At 38.7% G+C, this 21,050-nt stretch overlaps 1 protein-coding gene across 26 annotated transcripts in view; it reads left to right on the top strand.

The window, feature by feature from the left end:
• The window catches only part of NEB (nebulin), a 212,133-nt gene that overhangs the window by 125,744 nt on the left and 65,339 nt on the right, over positions 1-21,050 (top strand). For all 26 annotated transcript variants that reach the window (XM_053215075.1, XM_053215069.1, XM_053215068.1 and 23 more), the window contains 22 exons: positions 1,298-1,501; positions 1,868-1,972; positions 6,044-6,148; positions 6,249-6,560; positions 7,248-7,352; positions 7,920-8,018; positions 8,214-8,315; positions 8,454-8,561; positions 8,977-9,288; positions 10,635-10,739; positions 10,832-10,936; positions 11,315-11,422; positions 12,216-12,323; positions 12,424-12,537; positions 12,965-13,162; positions 13,548-13,652; positions 14,347-14,451; positions 14,549-14,653; positions 17,810-17,917; positions 19,866-19,979; positions 20,277-20,474; positions 20,781-20,885. In XM_053215075.1, the coding sequence (XP_053071050.1) occupies positions 1,298-1,501; positions 1,868-1,972; positions 6,044-6,148; positions 6,249-6,560; positions 7,248-7,352; positions 7,920-8,018; positions 8,214-8,315; positions 8,454-8,561; positions 8,977-9,288; positions 10,635-10,739; positions 10,832-10,936; positions 11,315-11,422; positions 12,216-12,323; positions 12,424-12,537; positions 12,965-13,162; positions 13,548-13,652; positions 14,347-14,451; positions 14,549-14,653; positions 17,810-17,917; positions 19,866-19,979; positions 20,277-20,474; positions 20,781-20,885 (3,030 nt within the window). The remainder of the gene's footprint in view (positions 1-1,297; positions 1,502-1,867; positions 1,973-6,043; positions 6,149-6,248; positions 6,561-7,247; positions 7,353-7,919; positions 8,019-8,213; positions 8,316-8,453; positions 8,562-8,976; positions 9,289-10,634; positions 10,740-10,831; positions 10,937-11,314; positions 11,423-12,215; positions 12,324-12,423; positions 12,538-12,964; positions 13,163-13,547; positions 13,653-14,346; positions 14,452-14,548; positions 14,654-17,809; positions 17,918-19,865; positions 19,980-20,276; positions 20,475-20,780; positions 20,886-21,050) is intronic.

Genomic DNA, 21,050 nt, shown 5'->3' with positions numbered 1-21,050 from the left:
TTTGCTTATTTATTCATTTGTTATTTAGATTCTACATGTAAGTAAAATCATGGGGTATTTGTCTTTCCCAGTCTGACTTATTTCACTTAACATAATAGGTCCATATGTGTTGTCACAAATGGCAAGACCATGGTTTTTTTTCTGTCCTGAGTAAAATGTGTACATGCATATGCATACACACACACACACACACACACACACACACACACACACACACCTACCACACCTTTGTTATCAATCCATCTATTGATCACTTCCATACCTTGGCTATTGTCGATAATGCTGCAGTAAACATAGGGGTGCACGTAGGTCTTTGAACTTGCATTTTCATTTTCTTTGGGTAAATACCCAGTAGTAGAATTGCTGGATCATATGATATTTCTATTTTTAATTTTTTGGGGAACTTCTTATTTACCACAGTGGGACTGAATCCTTAATTATCCCTTTAAAATACACCATGTGCCAAGTACTGTGCTAAGCACTAAAGATACAACAGTGAATGAAGAGGAAGAAACAAGACAAAGTTCCAGACATTAGGGAGTTCATACTGATAACAAAGAAACAGATGTTAACTGCAGAATATCAATAGAAAAAAATCAGATGGCTGAGAAAGAGTGATCCATGGTGCTATGAAAAAGTGAGGAGGAAAACTTACCAAGGAAGTACTGAGTGAGTGGGAGTATAAAGGGAGAGTAGGAGTTGGCTCTGCAGAATGACCACCATATGCAAAGGGGTCTGTATACAAACAAGAAACCAAAAGTCCATTGGGGTCATAATGCATAGGTTAAAGGGAAGCACATATAAGACGAGACTGGAAGAATTGGTAAGGACTGGTGCTAGATTATCATCATCTTCTAGTCCATGTTAAGACTTTGATCTTTGTCCTAAGACCAATGGGAAGCCATAGGATGCATGTGGTGCATCAGATTTGATTTGTAAACTTTATGACGATCATTCCAGCTGCTGTGTGGAGAACTTACTGGATAGCCCATTATTATTGCTTTAAAGCCCACCTGAGCTGGTATGATGTTACTTAAATATAACTCAAAATCTTCCATGCATCCCGCAGACAGAGAGCTCCTTCTGCATCATTCTGCTTTTTTAAGAGTGTGTAAAGTGCCCCTGCTACAAAAAAACAAAGCAGAACAGAACACTGCTGTGCATTTGAGGAATTATGTCTGTCAATGCTCATTTTTAATTATTGTTTGTGGAAGGTAAAATATAACATAAAACTGCTTTCTTACTTTACCACAATTAAAAAAACACTGCCTCTACTTAACTTTGTTTTCTTTCCCAGGCCATCTACAAGGCTGACTTGGAGTGGCTACGTGGCATCGGCTGGATGCCCGAAGGGTCTCCTGAAGTGTTGAGAGTCAAAAATGCCCAGGAGATCCTACGAGACAGTGTCTATCGGACACCTGTGGTGAAACTCAAGTACACAAGTATTGTCGACACACCCGAAGTTGTCCTTGCTAAGTCAAATGCTGAAAATATTAGTATTGTAAGTCACTTTTCCCCTGTGTTAAAATTAAATCATGCTCATAAATGATAAATAATTAACTTGGCAATCTGTTTGTATGATAATGATGTTGATGATAGCAAAGATTTTAATCCATAATGTTGATAGGGCTGTTTTATTATTTTTCATAAACTTTAAACAAAAACTCAAAGTACTAATAAAGGTAATCATGAATTGGTACCATTACCAATTTCATATTAAATTTGAGTAACTTATATGAAAGAATTTTGGAAGTTTTTTTTCCTTAATATGAAAAGATTTTAGATCAGAAAAGTTGAAAGTTGTGCCCTGGAACTCGCAAAATTATAAGTTGCAAAGTAATTTTGTTATTGTTGGGTCTTTCCATAGCCAAAGTACAGAGAAGTTTGGGACAAGGATAAAACTTCAGTCCACATAATGCCGGATACTCCAGAAATTAATCTTGCTAGAGCCAATGCTCTTAATGTGAGCAATGTAAGTACCTCAACAGACTCCCTTTTTGTTTATAAGTTCACCAGCTGGTGCTATGATATCCCCAGGGAACTCTTCATAGCCAGGGGAGAAAAGATTGACTGGGTGGGGATGGGGAAGACTCCTTAACATAAGTCCTTGACCAGGAAAGGAGCAGGGGGCACCTGAGAGGCTCAGTCGGTTAAGCCTCTGACTCTCGATTTTGGCTCAGGTCATGATCTTACAGTTCGTGGGTTTGAGCCCCACATCTAGCTGACACTGACAGTGTGGAGCTGCTTGGAATTCTCTCTCTCCTCTCTCTCTGCCCCTCCCCCAGTTTGCATTCTCTCTGTCTCTCTCTCTCTCATAATAAAAAATAAACTTAAAAAAAAAAACTGAGGAAAGGAGCAGATCCTTGGCTCTGAGTCACCCAGCAAGGCCAGTTACTGGTGAGCCAGTGTCAACATGACAGAAAGGGAGAAGGTAATAAGGACCAGAAAGTTTAAAGAAGAATGAAGAGACACATGACCAAGAAAGGGAAATTAACAACAGTCAGATGAACAAAATAATTATAAGAATTCTTGCAAAACTTTATACATATTAATTTTAAAGCCTGGATCTGTAGGGGATTTTCTAGGAAATCATAAATTACCAAAATGAGCCCAAGGGGGAAAAAAAACATATAACAAGAAATTAAGAGGATTATTAAAGACTCTCCTCCCTCCTCTCAGATGTCAGGGTCATCCAGATGATTTCATAGAATTCTTTCAGACCTTTAAGAAATAATCAAACTATAATAGAGCCCAATGAAAGAAGGAAAGCCATCACAATTTCCAAAACTTGTCAAAGATAGTTCCACAAATGAAAACTGTAAACCAATAGTGAAGAAAATCTTAAATATTAACAAATAAAGTTTAATAGTATGTGAATATGATACGAGAAAAAATAATTAGGGTTCATTCAGGAATGCCAGGGGGGTTCCATATTCAGAAACCTAATAATGTGTCTGAACAAAAGAGAAAATCACATCTTTATTTTAATAGATTTGAAAAGGCGTATGACAAAATCTAATATCCATTATTTTTAAAAATAAAATCCTAATAAAATAAGGTTAAATGACTATCTTCTTGATGTGACTAAAAGAATAAATCTCAAATCAAAGCCAGACTCATTCTCAGTAAGTTAAGTTTCTCATTCAAGCTAGGAATGAAACAAGGATGCTCATTGACATCACCATTATTTAATGTTTGCTGGAATTTCTAGCTAAGTGAGTAAGCTCATTCAAGCCAAAATAATTACATAAGAGTAAGAGATAAATATTGGGTTTAAAAAGGCAAAATTATCATTACCTACAGGATAAATCATTATGGCTGGAAAAAGGAAGAGAATGAACTAAAGAGTATAAATAATAAAATGAGAGAATTCAGTGGCTAGCTACACACTTTAAGAAATCTCAAGAAAGGTACTGTCTTCATGGATCATAGAGCTTTCTTGTGAGTAGAAAAAGTATGACCCTAGAAGAAGTATACTACCTTAATGTCGTTCACCATGGTTTGGAACTTGACGTTTTTCAAAAAATAATAAATCTTTGTGAGAGAAGGAACCTGCCCAGAAAAGATTCCTCACCACATGCCAAACCGCACCATCAATTCTATTATAATGGGCCACTTGGGAGCTAGTTTTTTCCAAGAGATGGGAAGAAAATGAAATTTTAGGGCGTTGATACATTTTTTTTTAGACAAGAATAGTATTATGGTGCAGTGCTTTCTCATCACCAAACTGCAGCATAAACAAAGTCCTCAGCCTCTTCTTTTCCATCCAGAGGCACCTTTGGCTGGACAATCAGGGAAAGTCTCATGTGCTCTTTTTTGTAGGATATATTTCTTAGCTGGAAATATCAGAATCCTACAGCTGATATCTCGATGTAAGCAAGAGTAGTATTTGAAAGTATACCAAAAGTTACAAACTTCAGATATTTAGATATTCGATATTAAGACATTAATGAAGGACGCATGTGTGGCTCAGTCAGTTGAGTATCTGATTCTTGATTTCCACTCAGGTCATAATCCCAGTGTCATTGGATCGAGCCCTGCAATGAGCTCTGTGTTGAATGTTAAGCCTGTTTAAGATTCTCTCTCGCTCCCCCTCTGCCCCTCACCCCTGATTGTACACACTTTCTTGCTCTCTAAAATTAAAAGTAAAAAGACATTAATGAGAATGGCTTGTGCTTTGGAGGAAATCAAACCTCCCATGTGAATGCTAACCAAAAGGTACATTTTTTTAAAACATGGTGTCACTATTACTATAATCTTGATAAAAGTCATACTTAAAACTGTTTCTATCATTTGGAAAGCACAACTTTTTCAAGATATTTGTATATAATTTTCTAGGTAACCAGCAAATTCATGTTAAATTAACTCATTTAATCTAATCACATGAATAAAATATATAGTGCTATTTTGTTTTTATCCGATGGGAAAGTTGAGACTTAAAGTGATTGAGGAATTGATCCGTGTCTCAAAGTTAGTAGACGAAGTTTTGGTCTCAAACCCTGATTTTTTTTTTAACTCAAATAAAAAATATATTTGAACACATAAACAAAAATTTAATACATAATTAAAAACAGTATAACATATGTAATAAAATAAAAACAAATTCTAAATAACATGACGAGTTTGCATTAAATATTCTCCATTTAAATGTGGGAGAACACTCTACATTTAAATGTGGAGAACACTTTTATTTTGTCTAAAAATAAAAGTCAATTGTTAAATAGGCCTACCCAAAATTCATACAAAAACTTGAATGAAAATTCATACAAAACTTGTCTACACTCATATTTCAGATATGCAAAGCCCGTGAAACTGTCAATAATTGAAATTCATCTTTCTGCACTTTTAAAGCTTCCACATTGATTGGTATGATTTCTGAATTATACATTTAGATTACTGTTACTTCTTGTTTTTTAATGTTTGTTTATTTTTGAGACAGTGAGAGAGAGCGCGAGCAGGGGAGGAGCAGAGAGAGAGGGAGACACAGGATCTGAAGCAGGGTCCAGGCTCCGAGCTATCAGCACAGAGCCCAATGCGGGGCTTGAACCCACGAATCGTGAGATCATGACTTGAGTCAAAGTCAGACACTCAACTAACTGAGCCACCCAGGCGCCCCTAAATTACTGTTACTTTCGAGTCTTACATCATCAACACAGAGTGTGTCCATTTAAATATGAACATATATTTGAAAAGTTATCTGTAAATCACTACCTTAATTTCTGTGTATAAATAAAAACACACTGCATTTTAAAAATGGCTATTGGGGCACCTGCATGGCTCAGTCAGTTAAGCCCCTGACTTCGGTTCAGGTTATGATCTCACGGTTCATGGGTTCAAGCCCCTCATCAGACTCTGTGCTGACAGCATGGAGCCTGGAGCCTGCTTCGAGTTCTGTGTCTCCCTCTCCCTCTGCCCCTTCCCCTCTGCCCCTTCCCCTCCTCTCTCTCCAAAAAATGAATAAACATGAAAAAAAATTTTAATGGCTATTAACATACAATTGTGCTTCAGAAGGAATATCTAACTTTCCCAAACAATATGCATCATCAACTACATGAAAAAATCTAAGAAACCATCCTGGGGAAAACCTCCCCACAAATATAAAAAGTGTATAATTCTGAAGATGACAGAATTGAGTTGAATTTTAAAATTAAATAAATTGGAATTATTAACTTAAAGAAACCCAGTAATTTCTCATTAAGTCTGACCATAACCTTATCCCAGTGCTACTGATACAAGAAGCATCTAAAAAAAAAAAAAAAAAAGAAGCATCTAAACACTATTATGTATATAAACTATGAATAACTACATAGAGGCCATGATTTAAATTAAAAAGAAACAACTCTTGTCAAGCCCAGATCTTTGGACTCCATACACAATTTCGTATTCCAGTAGCGTGGTGCGGAATTATTCTTTTACCTATCCTCTTTTCAACCTATTCTGGGACTTCAAAACTGTACTGCTCTGATATTAATTCTACTTGAGCCGCTGAAGTTATTGGTACATTTGAATCCAAAATGATACCTTATTTTTTTCTCGTCTTCAGAAAATTTACCGCGAAGGCTGGGATGAAATGAAGATGAGCTGCGATGTGCGGCTGGATGCCATCCCTATCCAGGCTGCCAAGGCCTCCAGGGAGATTGCCAGTGACGTAAGTGTGGCCTTGTTTAACTTCTCAGTTTTTAAGCAAACATCCTAGGTGCATCAAGAGCACATACTGTGACCCATCTGCTTTGTTTTTCCATCTCCAGTATAAATACAAGCTTGACCATGAGAAGCAGAAGGGACACTACGTGGGTACCCTCACAGCCAGGGATGACAACAAGATCCGGTGGGCCCTCATCGCTGGCAAGATTCAGAATGAAAGAGAGTACCGGCTGCACTGGGCCAAATGGAAGACTAAGTTCCAAAGCCCTGCAGACATGCTTTCCATCTCGCACTCTAAAAAATGCCAGACTCTGGTCAGCGACATTGATTATCGCAATTACCTACACGAGTGGACGTGCATGCCTGACCAGAACGATGTGATTCAGGCCAAGAAAGCCTACCAACTGCAAAGCGATGTGAGTGGGCTACATTTTAGCATGAGCTCTTTTCTCATTTTGCCATGACTCCCAGAAAGTTTGTCATTAAATTTTATATCACTGCTTCCTGTCTTTATACAGCCAAGAATTTGGTTTTAGTTACATCATATAGTATGGTGTCAAAAATCATCAAAGCTGTGAAAGATGTAGATTTTGTATTAAGGAATATATGGTTGTGTGACTATAAATCTTAACTGTGACTGTATAAAGACAACTACTGTGAAAATATTATTTGTGGAATTTATGTAGCAACAAAGGTACAACGTTGGCAGTCTGTGGAAAGGATGTAGGCACAGGTAGGCTTTTATTCAGTTGATATAGTGTTTAAAAATCTTGAATTAAGTTGCCAAGTTTTTTTAAATCAGGAAATTTGGGGTACAAATTTAGGATTCCCTACTTCTTTAGAAAAATCGGAGAACAAATTCCTGGACATGCATTACGCCCTAGCAATAATAACTGGAGCCGAATTGAGGCTAACCCCCTTTAAATGGAAAAATGTCTCCCCGTTTTTCATACCTCCTGACCTCCCAATGAATTTACTTATGTTACCCTCCCAGCTGCTTGAGTATGTCATCTTTATATTGTATTTTTCCATCAAATCAATAGATAGAATAAATAGGACCATATGACCAGAGTTGCTGAAATCACATGGCTCTGTTCCCACAGGCTGTCTACAAGGCTGACTTGGAATGGTTACGTGGGATCGGGTGGATGCCGACTGATTCCGTTTCTGACAATCATGCCAAACATGCTGCAGATATCTTCAGTGAGGTATTCCAAGATTTTACCTGGCCATTTAGTGCATTTCCTGGGAGACTGGACAAAATTACACAAGCCAAAATGAAGTCATGCCCCATCAGCAGTGTTAATAACTGCAATTGCTGTCATTTAAGCCAGAAATATCTTGTCCCAAAACAATCCTCTACTGTCCCTATCTCATCATGGGGCCACATCCATAATATAATGTCCAGTACACTCACTGATGCTTGGAATTGTGTAAATGGAAAACTTCTTTTGTCAGCAATGACACCGCACTTGGGAGAAGTTTACACAGTTGAAAAAAAACACATTGAGTATCATGATACACAGAGTATTGTATTACATGACTTTGATAACTAAGCAAACCTGCTACTTTAAAAATCTGTGGGAGGTGTGAGAAACCACTCAGTTGTTAAAAAATAAAAGACTACGAAGAAAGGCCAAATTGCCAAGAAGGTGCCATTCAAATATGGCACTCTACACTTCTAGTAGAGAAGGACCCTTAAGTCCAGTATCTCTTTCTCAGCTCAGACAGGACCAGAAACTACAACTGTTTGAAAGATATTTTCTTTCCCATAGAAAAAATACCGCACGAAAATAGAAACTCTCAACTTTACTCCTGTGGATGACAGAGTTGATTATGTGACTGCAAAACAAAGTGGTGAGATCCTAAATGATGTAAGTACATGGCTGTCGTTCTAAAATTGCCCAGTCGTGAAATGTCATTTCCAAAGCTTTCCACCTACTTAAGCTCAGCATGCAATCATTGTCTGAGATACAGATTGTAGTCATTGAGATGATGCTTGCATTTGCTTGGACGACATTATATTTTCTTAACATCAAGTAACTTACCCTCTTGCTTCTCATTTCCAGATTAAATACCGGAAAGATTGGAATGATACCAAATCAAAGTACACCCTCACAGAAACCCCCTTGCTGCACACTGCCCAGGAGGCAGCCCGGATTCTGGACCAGGTATGGATTTTAGCCAGATGCCTGGTGCTTTGTGTGGAGACAAAGGACCATAATATAACTGTGGGAGATGTATGTACATGACCAATCCCTCACTGTGACTCCTTACTTAAGCTTCTGTTGTGGCTCTCTGTCTTTTAGTATCTCTACAAGGAAGGTTGGGAGAGGCAAAAAGCTACAGGTTACATTTTGCCTCCGGATGCGGTGCCATTTGTCCATGCCCATCACTCTAGTGATGTTCAGAGTGAGGTAATTTATCCTTATGTGAGTGCACGTTGGAGTGTTCCTTGGCTTAGCAGGCCTGGCCGGGCTTAGGGATGGTTGGAGTATCTGCTCCCTTCTAGTCCTTCCTGTAGGCTTTGGGAGTTTGTTTTTGGCTTCTTTAAAAGCTGTTGTTTGCACGCTTTACTGTTTCTTCTATTCCCCCGCTTCCTTAAAATCTCTAAGCTTTCAAATAAGATATAGGCAGAATTAGAAAACAAATATTTTTTTTTCTATTTTTAAATTGCTGTTTCTTCATATCTATTTATTTCACTGCTTTTTGTTATTTAGTCTCAGTGAGGCAGTTGACAAAAGGCTGAGGGGCTGAATGCTGATGTTTCCAGCCCCCTTTGCCTTGAGTGCTTGTCATAACTGATGGAATCTCTATTTTCTCTCCTGCCAGCTGAAATACAAAGCTGAACATGTAAAGCAAAGAGGTCATTATGTTGGTGTTCCAACGATGAGAGATGATCCTAAACTGGTTTGGTTTGAGCACGCAGGCCAGATTCAGAATGACAGACTATACAAAGAAGACTATCATAAAACAAAGGCCAAAATCAATATACCTGCTGACATGGTGTCGGTGTTGGCCGCCAAGCATGGACAGGAACTTGTCAGTGATATTGATTACCGTAATTACCTGCACCAATGGATATGTCATCCTGATCAAAATGATGTTATCCAGGCAAGGAAGGCCTATGACCTACAGAGTGATGTAAGTGATTTTGTTTCTTAATTATCTAGAAATATATGGTGTACTCTGAGAATTATAAGCAGCACTCTGGATGCACCAGTCTTGGAAACTTTGAGCCATAAATATTGAGTTTGTTCCCAGAAGGGAAATAAGGCTGGATATGAAGTAGAGAAAGACCGTGGGCAGTGATTGACAGCTTTGCCTTGACTATGCATTTCTGAATAACTTTCAAAGTCAAATAAAAAAATTTGTTTTTGTATCATCTTTGCCATCAGCAACATCTCACATCTGCCTGAAAAGTTATCAGTTGATTTAGAATAACAATTGGCTTGGGGTGAGACTGGAGAGTGAGTTGGGATTTTAACAATATTGGATGATCGTGTAATCAAGGACCTGGGAACACCCCATTCTTGCTTTGTGAGCATTTCACTCCTTCAGGCATTTGTGAAGGACTTGCTTGCAAAGAATCAAAACAAAAAGGAAACAAAGTACTAATGAGGCACAGGAGGGCCCAGAATCCCTCCTGCACAGCTTTGGTAATGCTAGGGTAGAGAATACATGACATAGGCCATCTGACACCGAAGCCTGAGTTAAGACCTGTAGCTACCACCAACAGTCTGTAAGGAATAGAAACACAGCGCATTGAAGTGATGCTTGGGTATACCCTGGAGCTAACCCTGCCTGATATTCTCATTACCAAATCAGAATCAAGAAGTGAAGGACCACCTGTAGCACAGGTGCTGAATTTGAACATCCCACCTCTTTGTTGCTACAACAGAGTGACTATTGTGGACCTTTAACCAGATTAGCAGCTCCTTTGGTATGAGGTGGCCCAAGAGAATCCAGGCACTGGGTGGGGGAGAGGAGAGCTAGGCTTGGCCAGAGGGATGTGTCCCCCTACTCTATAATACACGAGCACTTACTTGTGTAATTTCCTTTGTATAGTGTAAATGTCCCACATATTTCTAAATACCAAATACAAGTCCATCTAAAATTATACTCTCCTTGGTAAAACCTTTCCTTAGGCTCACTGCTGAAAATAATGGCTTCCTGGCCGTAATTCCCACAGCACTTGAATGTTTCTGCTCTTACAGCACTTACCACCCTTCACCTTGTAAATGACTTCTGTTTACACTAGATTCCTTTATATACTTATCCCTCAAAGCACCTAACACAGCACCTCACTCATAGTAACAGGCTCAAGAAATATTCCCCAGGTAAACAGATGAAATCATGATGGAATCAATGAGACAAGAGCCATGAGACATAAATCCTTAAAAGCTCCTGAAAAGGTTGTTTCTGATCTGCTGTCTGTAATCCTATGTCTGAGTCATTTATACCTGCATTGTCTCTCTTCCTGCTCTCAGAATGTGTACAAAGCTGACCTGGAGTGGCTCCGTGGCATTGGCTGGATCCCCCTGGATTCTGTGGACTATGTGAGGGTTACTAAGAACCAGGAAATGGTGAATCAGGTACGCAGAGCCTTTTCTCACCTAATGCCTGACTCCCTTGCCTGCTGTGTGGGGATAGGTACCCAGCCTTAATCATCTCTGTTTCCTTGCAGATAAAATATAAGAAAGATGCTCTTGACAACTATCCTAACTTTAAAAGTATAGAGGATACTCCAGAGATTGTTTTGGCGAAGATTAATTCAGTCAATCAAAGTGATGTAAGTTTGCTTTGTGTATAATGAGGTACATGGACTGGGGAGTTAGCTGTCCACCATTGAATGCATTTGCGTAACTCCAGATAACTGCTTGTAAGAAAATGAACATTGGGGTGGGAAACTGTAAGATCATCTTTGGTGGGAATGTCTGAAAAGTCACTAGTAGAATGTATACTCTACTCACTTTTAGATAATATCTGTATTCTTGTCCAAATTTTTCTGCTATATTAGCTAAAAATGAGCTGAAATTCAACCAGCTGGTTAGTTTTAACCTCTAAATGTAGACTGATTATTATCTTGCTAGGTAGAACCCATGAAACTTTAAATACACATTTACAGTAACTAAAGGCTTTGTTTTGTTTTGTCTTGTTTTCTCCTTAGATAAAGTATAAAGAAACATTTAATAAAGAAATAAAGGGCAAGTATACATTTTCTCCAGATACACCACATATCACCCACTCCAAAGACATGGGAAAACTCTATAGTACCGTAAGTTTTATGCAATTTACAACTCCGTTCTTAATTTTAAGCTCTTGTCAGTATTCATATCCTTGGCTGATTTTGTGAACAACTGAACATATAAGATCTATTATTTTTATTGTATGGAGTCTTGTTTATTAGAAATAACTAGTCTTGTTTATAAGAAGTAGTATCTGTTCAGCCAGTATTTTTGAGCTCCTGTGATGTGCCAGGGACGGTAGGAGGCACTAAGGAGCTAAAGCTCAATAAAGACAAGTCCTTCCTTCACAAGCCCATGCAAATGAGAGGGACAGACATCCAAAGAAATAGATAATAATGTCACAAGTGCTGTACCAGCTCTAGGTGCACATAGGACTGAGCATCTATCAACAGGGAAAAGAGAGGAAAGGCTGGTCCTTCTTTAACAATCATGTATAAATATCTGTAGCCAACGAATGGAAGACTTGACCTCCAAATTTTAATTCAGCTAATTTAAATGATGATTGTGTGTATGTAGTGTGTATGTTGTATGCCCAATGGAAAGCAATCTTTGGTGATTTTCTCCCTATGTGAAAATTTATTTTTCACTTTTATTAGAACTTGGTTAAACTCTGTTATAAAATGCCTCAGTGTCTGTAGATTTAATTTGCAATAAGCCAGAAGACTCTGCCCTGTTCTTAGGTAGACATGATCATGGCTCTAAATAAAGACGTAAGCTTTGCCTTTAAACATAAATATTTTACCTTGGTTTTACCATTTTCTTTTTAGCAATATCTGAAGGAAGTTGAATACAAACTTGTTGACACACATTTCTTTGTTCTAGATACTGTATAAAGGGGCATGGGAAGGAACCAAGGCCTATGGCTATACCTTGGATGAACGCTATATTCCCATTGTTGGAGCTAAGCATGCCGACTACGTGAACAGTGAGGTCAGTAGTACTGTTTCCTCTCATAGGTTTCAGAGTCTTTCTTGATTGGGAAGCTGGTTAGAAAATCCCAGTGATTCTCAATGTTGTACCTACTTCACAGCTTAAATACAAAGAGACATATGAGAAGCAGAAGGGTCATTATCTGGCTGGAAAAGAAATCAGTGAGTTCCCTGGTGTGGTTCACTGTCTGGATTTCCAAAAGATGAGGAGTGCGGTAAGCAAAACTCACCTTAGTGGAGGATTTGTACCCTTAAGTGTACTATTAGTCTGCCTGTTTATAATCTGTTCTTTGGTTGAGAGGGGCATGGGGTGTGAGGAATGAGTCCCCACCCCTGCCAGTTAGCCTTGTGTACCTTTGACAGCTATGGGCCTCCTCCCCTTCCTTCCTCCTCCACTACCAAACACACAGTGAGGTAGCTGTTTGGAAAAAGGAGAAAACGACAAGGTAACTATTTACCCCTCTATTATAAAAAGATGGGAAACTGAAAAAGAAGAATATATTAAAGTATAATTTTTTAAATCTTTGTTTATTCTAAAGGTACTGATCTATGGTAGAGATTAGACTCTAAGAGAGATCAATCTGAATAATTCACACTTTAATTCCTTTCTTCTTTTTGTCTTTAAAAAATATTATTCTTTAGTTGAACTACAGAAGAGATTATGAGGACACCAAAGCCAATGTTCATATCCCCAACGATATGATGAATCACGTGCTGGCTAAAAAATGCCAGTACATCCTCAGTGACCTGGAGTATCGACACTACTTCCACCAGTGGACATCTCTTCCGGAGGAACCCAACGTTATACGGGCCCGAAATGCCCAAGAGATCTTGAGTGATGTATGATGTCCTTTCTGAAGCTTGACTTGGTTACAGGCTTCACCCAACCCTGCCTAGGCCTTCAATGCTCTAATTGTCCCTGTATTATGGCTGGTTTGTTTTTTTTTTTTTACATGGTGGCACAGGTAACCACTTTTTGGTGTAAGAGTCCCCTCTGAGTCCTGTGACACCTATGTTAGATATTTAATCTGTTTTTATACCAGATTTGATTTAGCTGTTGCTCTCCTCCTGAGTTTCTTTAGGTCAGGGCATTAACGACCTCCAGCTGTTGAGAGGCCCACTCTATGACCACTGAGCACAGCCAACAGCTGATAGGAAATTATCAAAATGCAATTCTAAGTTCAGTTAGCACTTGCCACTTTTCATCACCCCTTCTTTCTTGCAGAATGTGTATAAGGATGACTTGAACTGGCTGAAAGGCATTGGATGCTACGTTTGGGATACACCTCAGATCCTCCATGCCAAGAAAGCCTATGATCTCCAGAGTCAGGTGCGCGCATCTTCCTAGAAGGACTGGCTCACTCTGAATCCGTGGACTTTGTAATGCTCTCCGTGGGTGACAACTAGGCCATCCCTGTGCCCAGGCGGAGAAATCTGCTTTAACAGTGCATGATCCAAGGAAACCAAAGGATCCCTGCCCAGTAGAACCTCTCCTGGTGACCTCCTCTTGTGTTGGACCTTCTCAGTTTTAGTATCTCCTGTGGCTTAAGCATTTGATGTTTATAAGAAAAAGTTACCTGGGAGGTGTTTCCTAGTGAACTAACTCTCAAGCATCTGTCCTGAAGTTGATGAGGTTAACTTGCAGAGAGTAAGATGCAAATGCATGCTTTGACCTTAAGTAGATAAGTTCTGAAGTAAAAAGTAGGTATCTGGAAAATTGTCCAGCATATGTTTGGGCTCTGATAGGGCAGGTTAATGGAAGGTCGAGGCTGTGGGACTGTAGTCAGGGTTGGGGTACATGCATGGAAAAGGCAAAAAGAAGAGGACCTGGCAAAGAGCCAAACTCCACTGTTGGTGAAGACAAACTATTAGTTTTGACAGCCAAACGATGTTGGCAGGAATATAGAATGACAGCCTCTACGTTAGTATGAAAGCAGAAACCCAGAAATAAAGGCTCATCTAAATTGGCACAAACTGTGAAAGCTGAAATTTTACCATTTCTGCTCACTTGTTTTTCTTTACAGCTACAATACACGGCAGCAGGTAAAGATAATCTACAGAATTATAACCTGGTCACAGATACACCACTTTACGTGACTGCCCTTCAAAGCGGCATTAATGCCAGTGAGGTGCGTCTTCCTTGTACTACTCTTCCAGGACAAGCCATTACTGTCTTTATGTATTTTCAAACAGCAGAAAAGAATAACTCATCTTTTTTGTGTGTAGGTGAAATATAAAGAAAATTATCATCAGATTAAGGACAAATATACGACAGTTCTAGAAACAGTGGATTACGACAGAACCAAGAACCTGAAGAATCTTTATAGCAGTGTGAGTTCTTTTTCTCATCTTTGTATTTGAGTTCTCTTTTTCTCCTTTAGAGACAATAAGGGAATAGTTGGGATAGACACCTTACCCCCAAAAGTTTTTCCAGTTTTTTTTCATGAACCTTCAAATTCCTACTCTATCTCATCAGTAGTCCTAGTTACAATTAAATAAGCCCCACTTTAAATATTGCACCATTTCATGCAGTTGACACAAATTTAGGAGCTCCTTCCTTATTGCAGGCAAGTGCAGTTCAAGTTATGCTACATTGACCTTGGACTTGTCCTTCCCTGACTTCTCTGGTGGCCAGTGGCTTACAGCCTGCAAACATATTCTTTTTCCTCCCCTGAACTGGTTACTTCAACAAGCATTTTTTAAACTTCATTTTAAAAAAAAAATTTTTTTTTAATGTTTATTTCTGAGACAGAGAGAGACAGAGCATGAGTGGGGGAGGGGCAGAGAGAGAGGGGGACACAGAATCCGAAGCAGGCTCCAGGCTCTGAGCTGCCAACACAGAGCCCGACGCAGGGCTCGAACTCACTGACCGTGAGATCATGACCTGAGCCGAAGCCGGACTCTCAACCAACTGAGCCACCCAAGCGTCCCTAAACTTCATTTTGAAATAATTTTAGATTTACAAAAAAGTTGCACAAATAGTACAGAGAATTCCAGCATATTTTTCTCTGTAATACAATTATCAAAACTAAAATATTAACATTGTTGCGGTGTTGATTACAGACTTCATCCACTTTTCACCAGGGTTTTCCCACTAGTGTGCTTTTCTGTTTCAGATGCCAGTCCATCATCCCACATTGCATTTAGTTGTCGTGACTCTTTAGCCTCCTCCAATCTGATCATTTCTCAGTTCGTCCTTGTCTTTTTCTGATTGTGACGCTTTTGAAGAATACTGACCAGTTATTTTGTAGAATGTCCCTCAATTTGGTTTTACATGATGACTTATCATGATTAGATCAATAATGTGCAGTTCTGGCAAGCATAACACAAAAGTGATGTGCTTCTCTCAGTGCATCATGGCAGGTGGCACATGACATCAATAACTGGTGATGTTGACCTTGGTAACTTGGCTAGGTCACTGTCTGCTGAGCTTTTCCACTGTAAGGTTACTCTTTTCCCCTTTGTTATGAAGAAATATCATGGAGGAGATACTTGGAACTATGCACATATCCTGTTTTTCCTCAAACTTTCTCTCACATATTTTAGCATCTATTGATGGATCTTGCCTGAAACAATTATTGCTATGGAATATGCCTGTTAGTGATTTTCTGTTTCCTTCATCCTTTCTACATTTATTAGTTGGAATTCTGTAAGAAACAACTCTTCCTTCCTACCATTTGTTTCTTTTATTTGTATCAGTATGGACTCATGGATATTTATTTTATTCCATAGGATGTAGTCTATAATGTTATTTATTTTCTTGCTCTAATTATTTTACCTTTGACCACTGGGGGCTCTTTCAAGGTGTCTCCTATAAGGCCTTGACATACTCCATCATTGTTTTCCAGCACTTCCTTACTTTCTGGCACCACAACATGCTCATCTTGTATTTCCCCTGTTCTAGACCCACCTCTCTAAGGAGCCCTAGTTTATTTATTAGAGAATGGCATTTCAAAACCAAGATCAAAATACTAGGTGTGCTCATTTGCTGCTAGGACTCCTATGGGGACAGAGCTTAGAAATATATGTATACTAACCCACATATGCATACATATCTGTATTCTATACTTACCTAACCATATCTGTGTTTTAAAACATGAGTTCCTACTGATGTCTCCAATATAACTCTACACCACAGAGTTCATTCTAGCCTTCTACCTTTTCTTATTTTTCCAACTTGTGTTTGTCTTTTTTTTAATTTTTCCAGAAAGCCCAACTCTCATCACCTACAATACATGTACTTATTTGTTCAACTCTTACAGGCACATAAAATGTTTTCACAACTGCTAACCCATATTCCTGTGGGAAACAAATTTAATAACTAGAGTGCAGTATTTTGTGTGGTTATTTTGGTTACAGACAAAATACCATTTTCCAAAATAAATTAGTTTTCTTTCTCACTTCCTCCAGTGTAGTTTGTTACACATTTGTAACACAATTAGACTTATTTGTTAGAGTTTTTACCCTATTTTAGTCCTGTCCCCCATTCTGGTTGCTTCTGTGTTTTAATTTACATACTGTAAATTACTCTTTGTGGTATGTAGTACTATGGCTTTTAGCAAGGCACGGAGTCTTGTGTTCGCCACCACAGTCAAGATACAGAAAACTTCTCTATCACCTCAAAATTTCCCTCTTGCTTCCCCTCTTTTCTCCCTTGACATCCACAGAGGCATTTTCTGCACTTGTTAAAAGAAAAAAAATTTTTTTAACCTTTTTGCAGAATGTTATGTAAATGGAATTAAGAATTATGTAGCCATCAGGTCTGGCTTCTTTCTCTTAGCAAAATGCATTTATGTACTACACACATTGCTATATAAACTGGTAGTTTATTCTTTTAATACCATTCCATGGATGTACCACAATTTGTTTATCCGTCCAGGCTTAAAGGACATCTGAGTTCTTTCTAGTTTTTGACAATTGTGAATAAAGCTGCTGTATACATTTGTGTATAGGTTTTTGTGTAGAGGTGAGTTTTCATTTCCCTTGAGTGAATAAATACCTAGGAGTGGAAATATTTTGGGGGCTCTCAGCTACCAAAAAGTAGGAAAGGATAAATAGATTTTAAGTTAATGGTTTTCATCCTCCAGGAATTCCTAGACCGATAGAGAATGAATATAACATCAAAAATTTTGTTTTAATTTATATAGAGTAAATTTCACTCTTTGTGGTGTATAATACTATCGCTTCACAAATGCATAGTCACGTGTCCACCACTGCATTCAAGATATAGAAAAGTTCTTTATCACCCCATGATAACTGCCAAACTGTGATAAGTACTATGGTAGAGAACAAAATAATGGACTGTGAAATTATAGTCATGGCATTAGACCTGTTATTCATGGAGGGGTACGTGGATCCTACTGAAGGTGAAGATCTAGAGGTTGGTAAGGAGTCTCTGAGAAGGACAAATACAGGAAAGATCCCCTCCTCAAGAGCCAACAAGAATGCATCTTTCTGTATTCACAAGATGATTTTTAACCCCTACAGAACCTGTACAAGGAGGCCTGGGATAGAGTGAAAGCCACCAGCTATATCCTGCCTACCAGCACTATGTCCCTGACACATGCCAAGAACCAGAAGCATCTGGCCAGCAATGTAAGTCAAATACAAATGTGATAGCCTTCCCCCCACCATCTGCCTTCCCCTAGGGGCAGTTCTCTGCTCCTAGAATCTTTCTGGTTGTGTCATATGGATTATGTTGTATGTTATGTATATTGTAAAAGAAAATCCTAAATTACATGATCTATTTAGATCTTTAGTCTTTTGAACCCTTTATGCCTAAAGTGTTCTTAAAACTTAAGTAAGCCTCTTCTAGAGACTTTTACCACTTAATTGTGAACATTTTACATAGCATTTTAGATCATTATTTCTCATACCTTTTTTTTACCATGACCCACAGTGAGAAATTGATTTGATATTGCAAGCCAGCATGCAAATACATACACACACGTGCGCACACACACAGACACACACACACCTGAAGTTTACATGAGTTCCTTCTGACATAAATATTTTACAGAAGACAGCATATTGCTACACTAAAAACAATGCACTCTGATCATTTCGATTCTGTTCTATTCATTTAAGTGCTAATGACCCAGTAAATTGATTTCACTACCTTCTCATGGGACCTAGAGATGTGTAATTAGGAAAGGACTTTGTTAGATAATATATGGAATTTAATTTTTACCTGAAAGAAAAACGAATATATGTGATTTTCTCAGACCCAAGTCTGTTTGGAAGACTGCAAACAGACTAACCCAAAGGAGCAAACTTCATTTAGAAAGAGAGGTTTTGTAGATAGAACTGAAAAGCTCAGCAGATATTTGCTCCTTTAGTCATAAAAAAAGTTATAGAAGCAGAATTTTCAGCAACTTGTTTTTGGAACAAGGTGGGACACAGAGAAATTAATCCCTTAAAAGAAAGATTTCAACAGTAGCTTAAAAAAAAAAAAAAGGTGCCTTTGAATACTATCTTGTTTATAACTGAGGAATGGTTTAGATGTAAGAAGCATGTGAATTAATGTTCTGGAAAATTCTGTTGGGAATTTTTGTTGGTTTCCAGTCAGCAAAGGGCTTCACTGCAATTCTTACACAAATAATCCATCTTCCTTTTTTTGTTTTGTTTTTGTTTTTGTTTTACTAAGTTGTGGGCCTTTGATTTATGAGAGAAATTTTATCATGTGCTAGGAGATTGGATCTTCATTTCTGTAAGGGCCTTACCTCCTAGTTCATGTAATCATGGAGCATTAATTCATAGGCAATATGTCTTAAGAATTAAAAGTTGGTTTTCCCATAGAAACTGGTTACAGTGTATTTTTGGGAAACCTCATAAAAACTGAAATTCAAGGACTATGTCTCTTAAGCATCAGGCTTGTCAATTACTAAAAACAAAGAACTGAGCACATTTTTCATCTTTCATTCATGGTTGAGAAAATCCAAGTATCATGAAAGAGATTATTTAAAAATTACATAATCTTTAAAAGGAATTAATTGTAGTAGCAGAAGTATTGGTACAGGCATTTTTATATTTTATTTTATTTTTTTTTGACGTTTACTCATTTTGAGAGAGAGAGCACGTGTGCATGCATGCATGTGAGTGGGGGAGGGGCAGAGAGAGAGAAAGAGAGAGAATCCCAAGCAGTCCCTGTGCTGTCAGAGCAGAGCCCGACATGGTGCCTGAACTCACAAACCATGAGATCACGGCCTCAGCTGAAATCAAGAGTCAGACACTTAACCAACTGAGCCACCCAGGCATCCCGGTATGGGCATTTTTAAAACAGTAACTAAAAGTTTATACCTCTCTGCAGTTTACAGAGTACTGTCAGGTATAGTTTTATGTAGTTCTCAGGGTCACCCTGTGGCAGGCACTAGTGCTGTATGTCCACCTCTATGCAAAGATGAGGAGACGAGCCCAGAGAAGTGGTGACCCCATGTTGGCTGGATCTCAGGGTTGGGCCCTTCCTATTATGTCCCGTACTCTTTAGCAATATAAATCCATTACTCTCCAAAACTTTTTCTCCCTTTGTACTTTCTCTCTGTAGATCAAATATCGAGAAGAATATGAAAAATTCAAAGCTCTTTATACTTTACCAAAAAGCGTCGAAGATGATCCAAATACAGCACGGTGTCTCAGAGTCGGCAAGTTTAACATTGATGTAAGTAATCCCAAAGACCTTCCTTCAAATCAAAGCCAAGTAATATAGCCATCTATCATAGATCAGAACATTTCCTATTAATGCACATGGCACTGACTGTGCATATGTGAAGAAGGGAAGTGTTATTTCTGCTTCCCCCACCCCCATGGATCTGTAGGAAGTGTCAGAAAATTCCAGATCCCACCTGATTGCTGTAAGTTGGTTACCCTGACTTCTCTGGTATATAAGAAAGGCACGTATTGCCAGGATACCTTGCACAATTTCCTGTATAATTGGCATGTTATTTTATCTTCATAGCGCCTATACAAATCAGTTTATGAAAAGAACAAGATGAAAATCCACATCGTGCCTGACATGGTGGAGATGGTTACTGCTAAGGATTCTCAGAAGAAAGTCAGTGAGATTGATTACCGCCTACACCTCCATGAGTGGATTTGCCACCCTGACTTGCAAGTCAACAGCCACGTCAGAAAAGTCACAGATCAGATCAGCGACGTAAGCCCATTGCTTATGAAGGTCCCCTTCCCTGGCTCCACATCCCATCCTGAGGAGAAGCAGACTCCCTGTTGCTTCCCCTCAGCCTTCTTCCACTATCGCTTTCCTACATACCTATGGGTCTGTCCCTGGAAGCAGGGCTCTGTGTGCCCATGTTTCCATGGTACCCTCAGCCTCACAGTGTAATGCCTTTTGATTTTCACTCCATAAAGTCATCCTGGGTCCAGAGGGTGTTAAAGTTATGATCAGGTTGTTTTTTTTTTTTTTTTTTTGGTCTGATTCCTTCTGTCTGCTGCAATCCTTTAGATTGTATACAAAGATGACCTCAACTGGCTAAAAGGCATTGGCTGCTACATCTGGGACACTCCTGAAATTCTTCATGCCAAACATGCTTATGATCTACGTAATGATGTGAGTTTGCCTTGTTTTTTTTTTGTTTTTTGGCTTTTTTTTTAAAGTATGTTTCCTTTTCTACCTAGTATAAGTCGGGGGAGAGTTATGGACATTGTCACAGACCAGCTATGTCGTAAGTGGTGTTGAGGATGGCTGAGCTGGAGAAAGATGCTAAGGAGCAGA

This window comes from Acinonyx jubatus, chromosome C1 (genome assembly GCF_027475565.1).
Source record: "Acinonyx jubatus isolate Ajub_Pintada_27869175 chromosome C1, VMU_Ajub_asm_v1.0, whole genome shotgun sequence".
In the NCBI taxonomy this organism is placed as follows: domain Eukaryota; kingdom Metazoa; phylum Chordata; class Mammalia; order Carnivora; family Felidae; genus Acinonyx; species Acinonyx jubatus.
The sequence above is the reverse complement of the archived record's forward strand: the minus strand, read 5'-3'. Positions and strand labels throughout refer to the sequence as shown.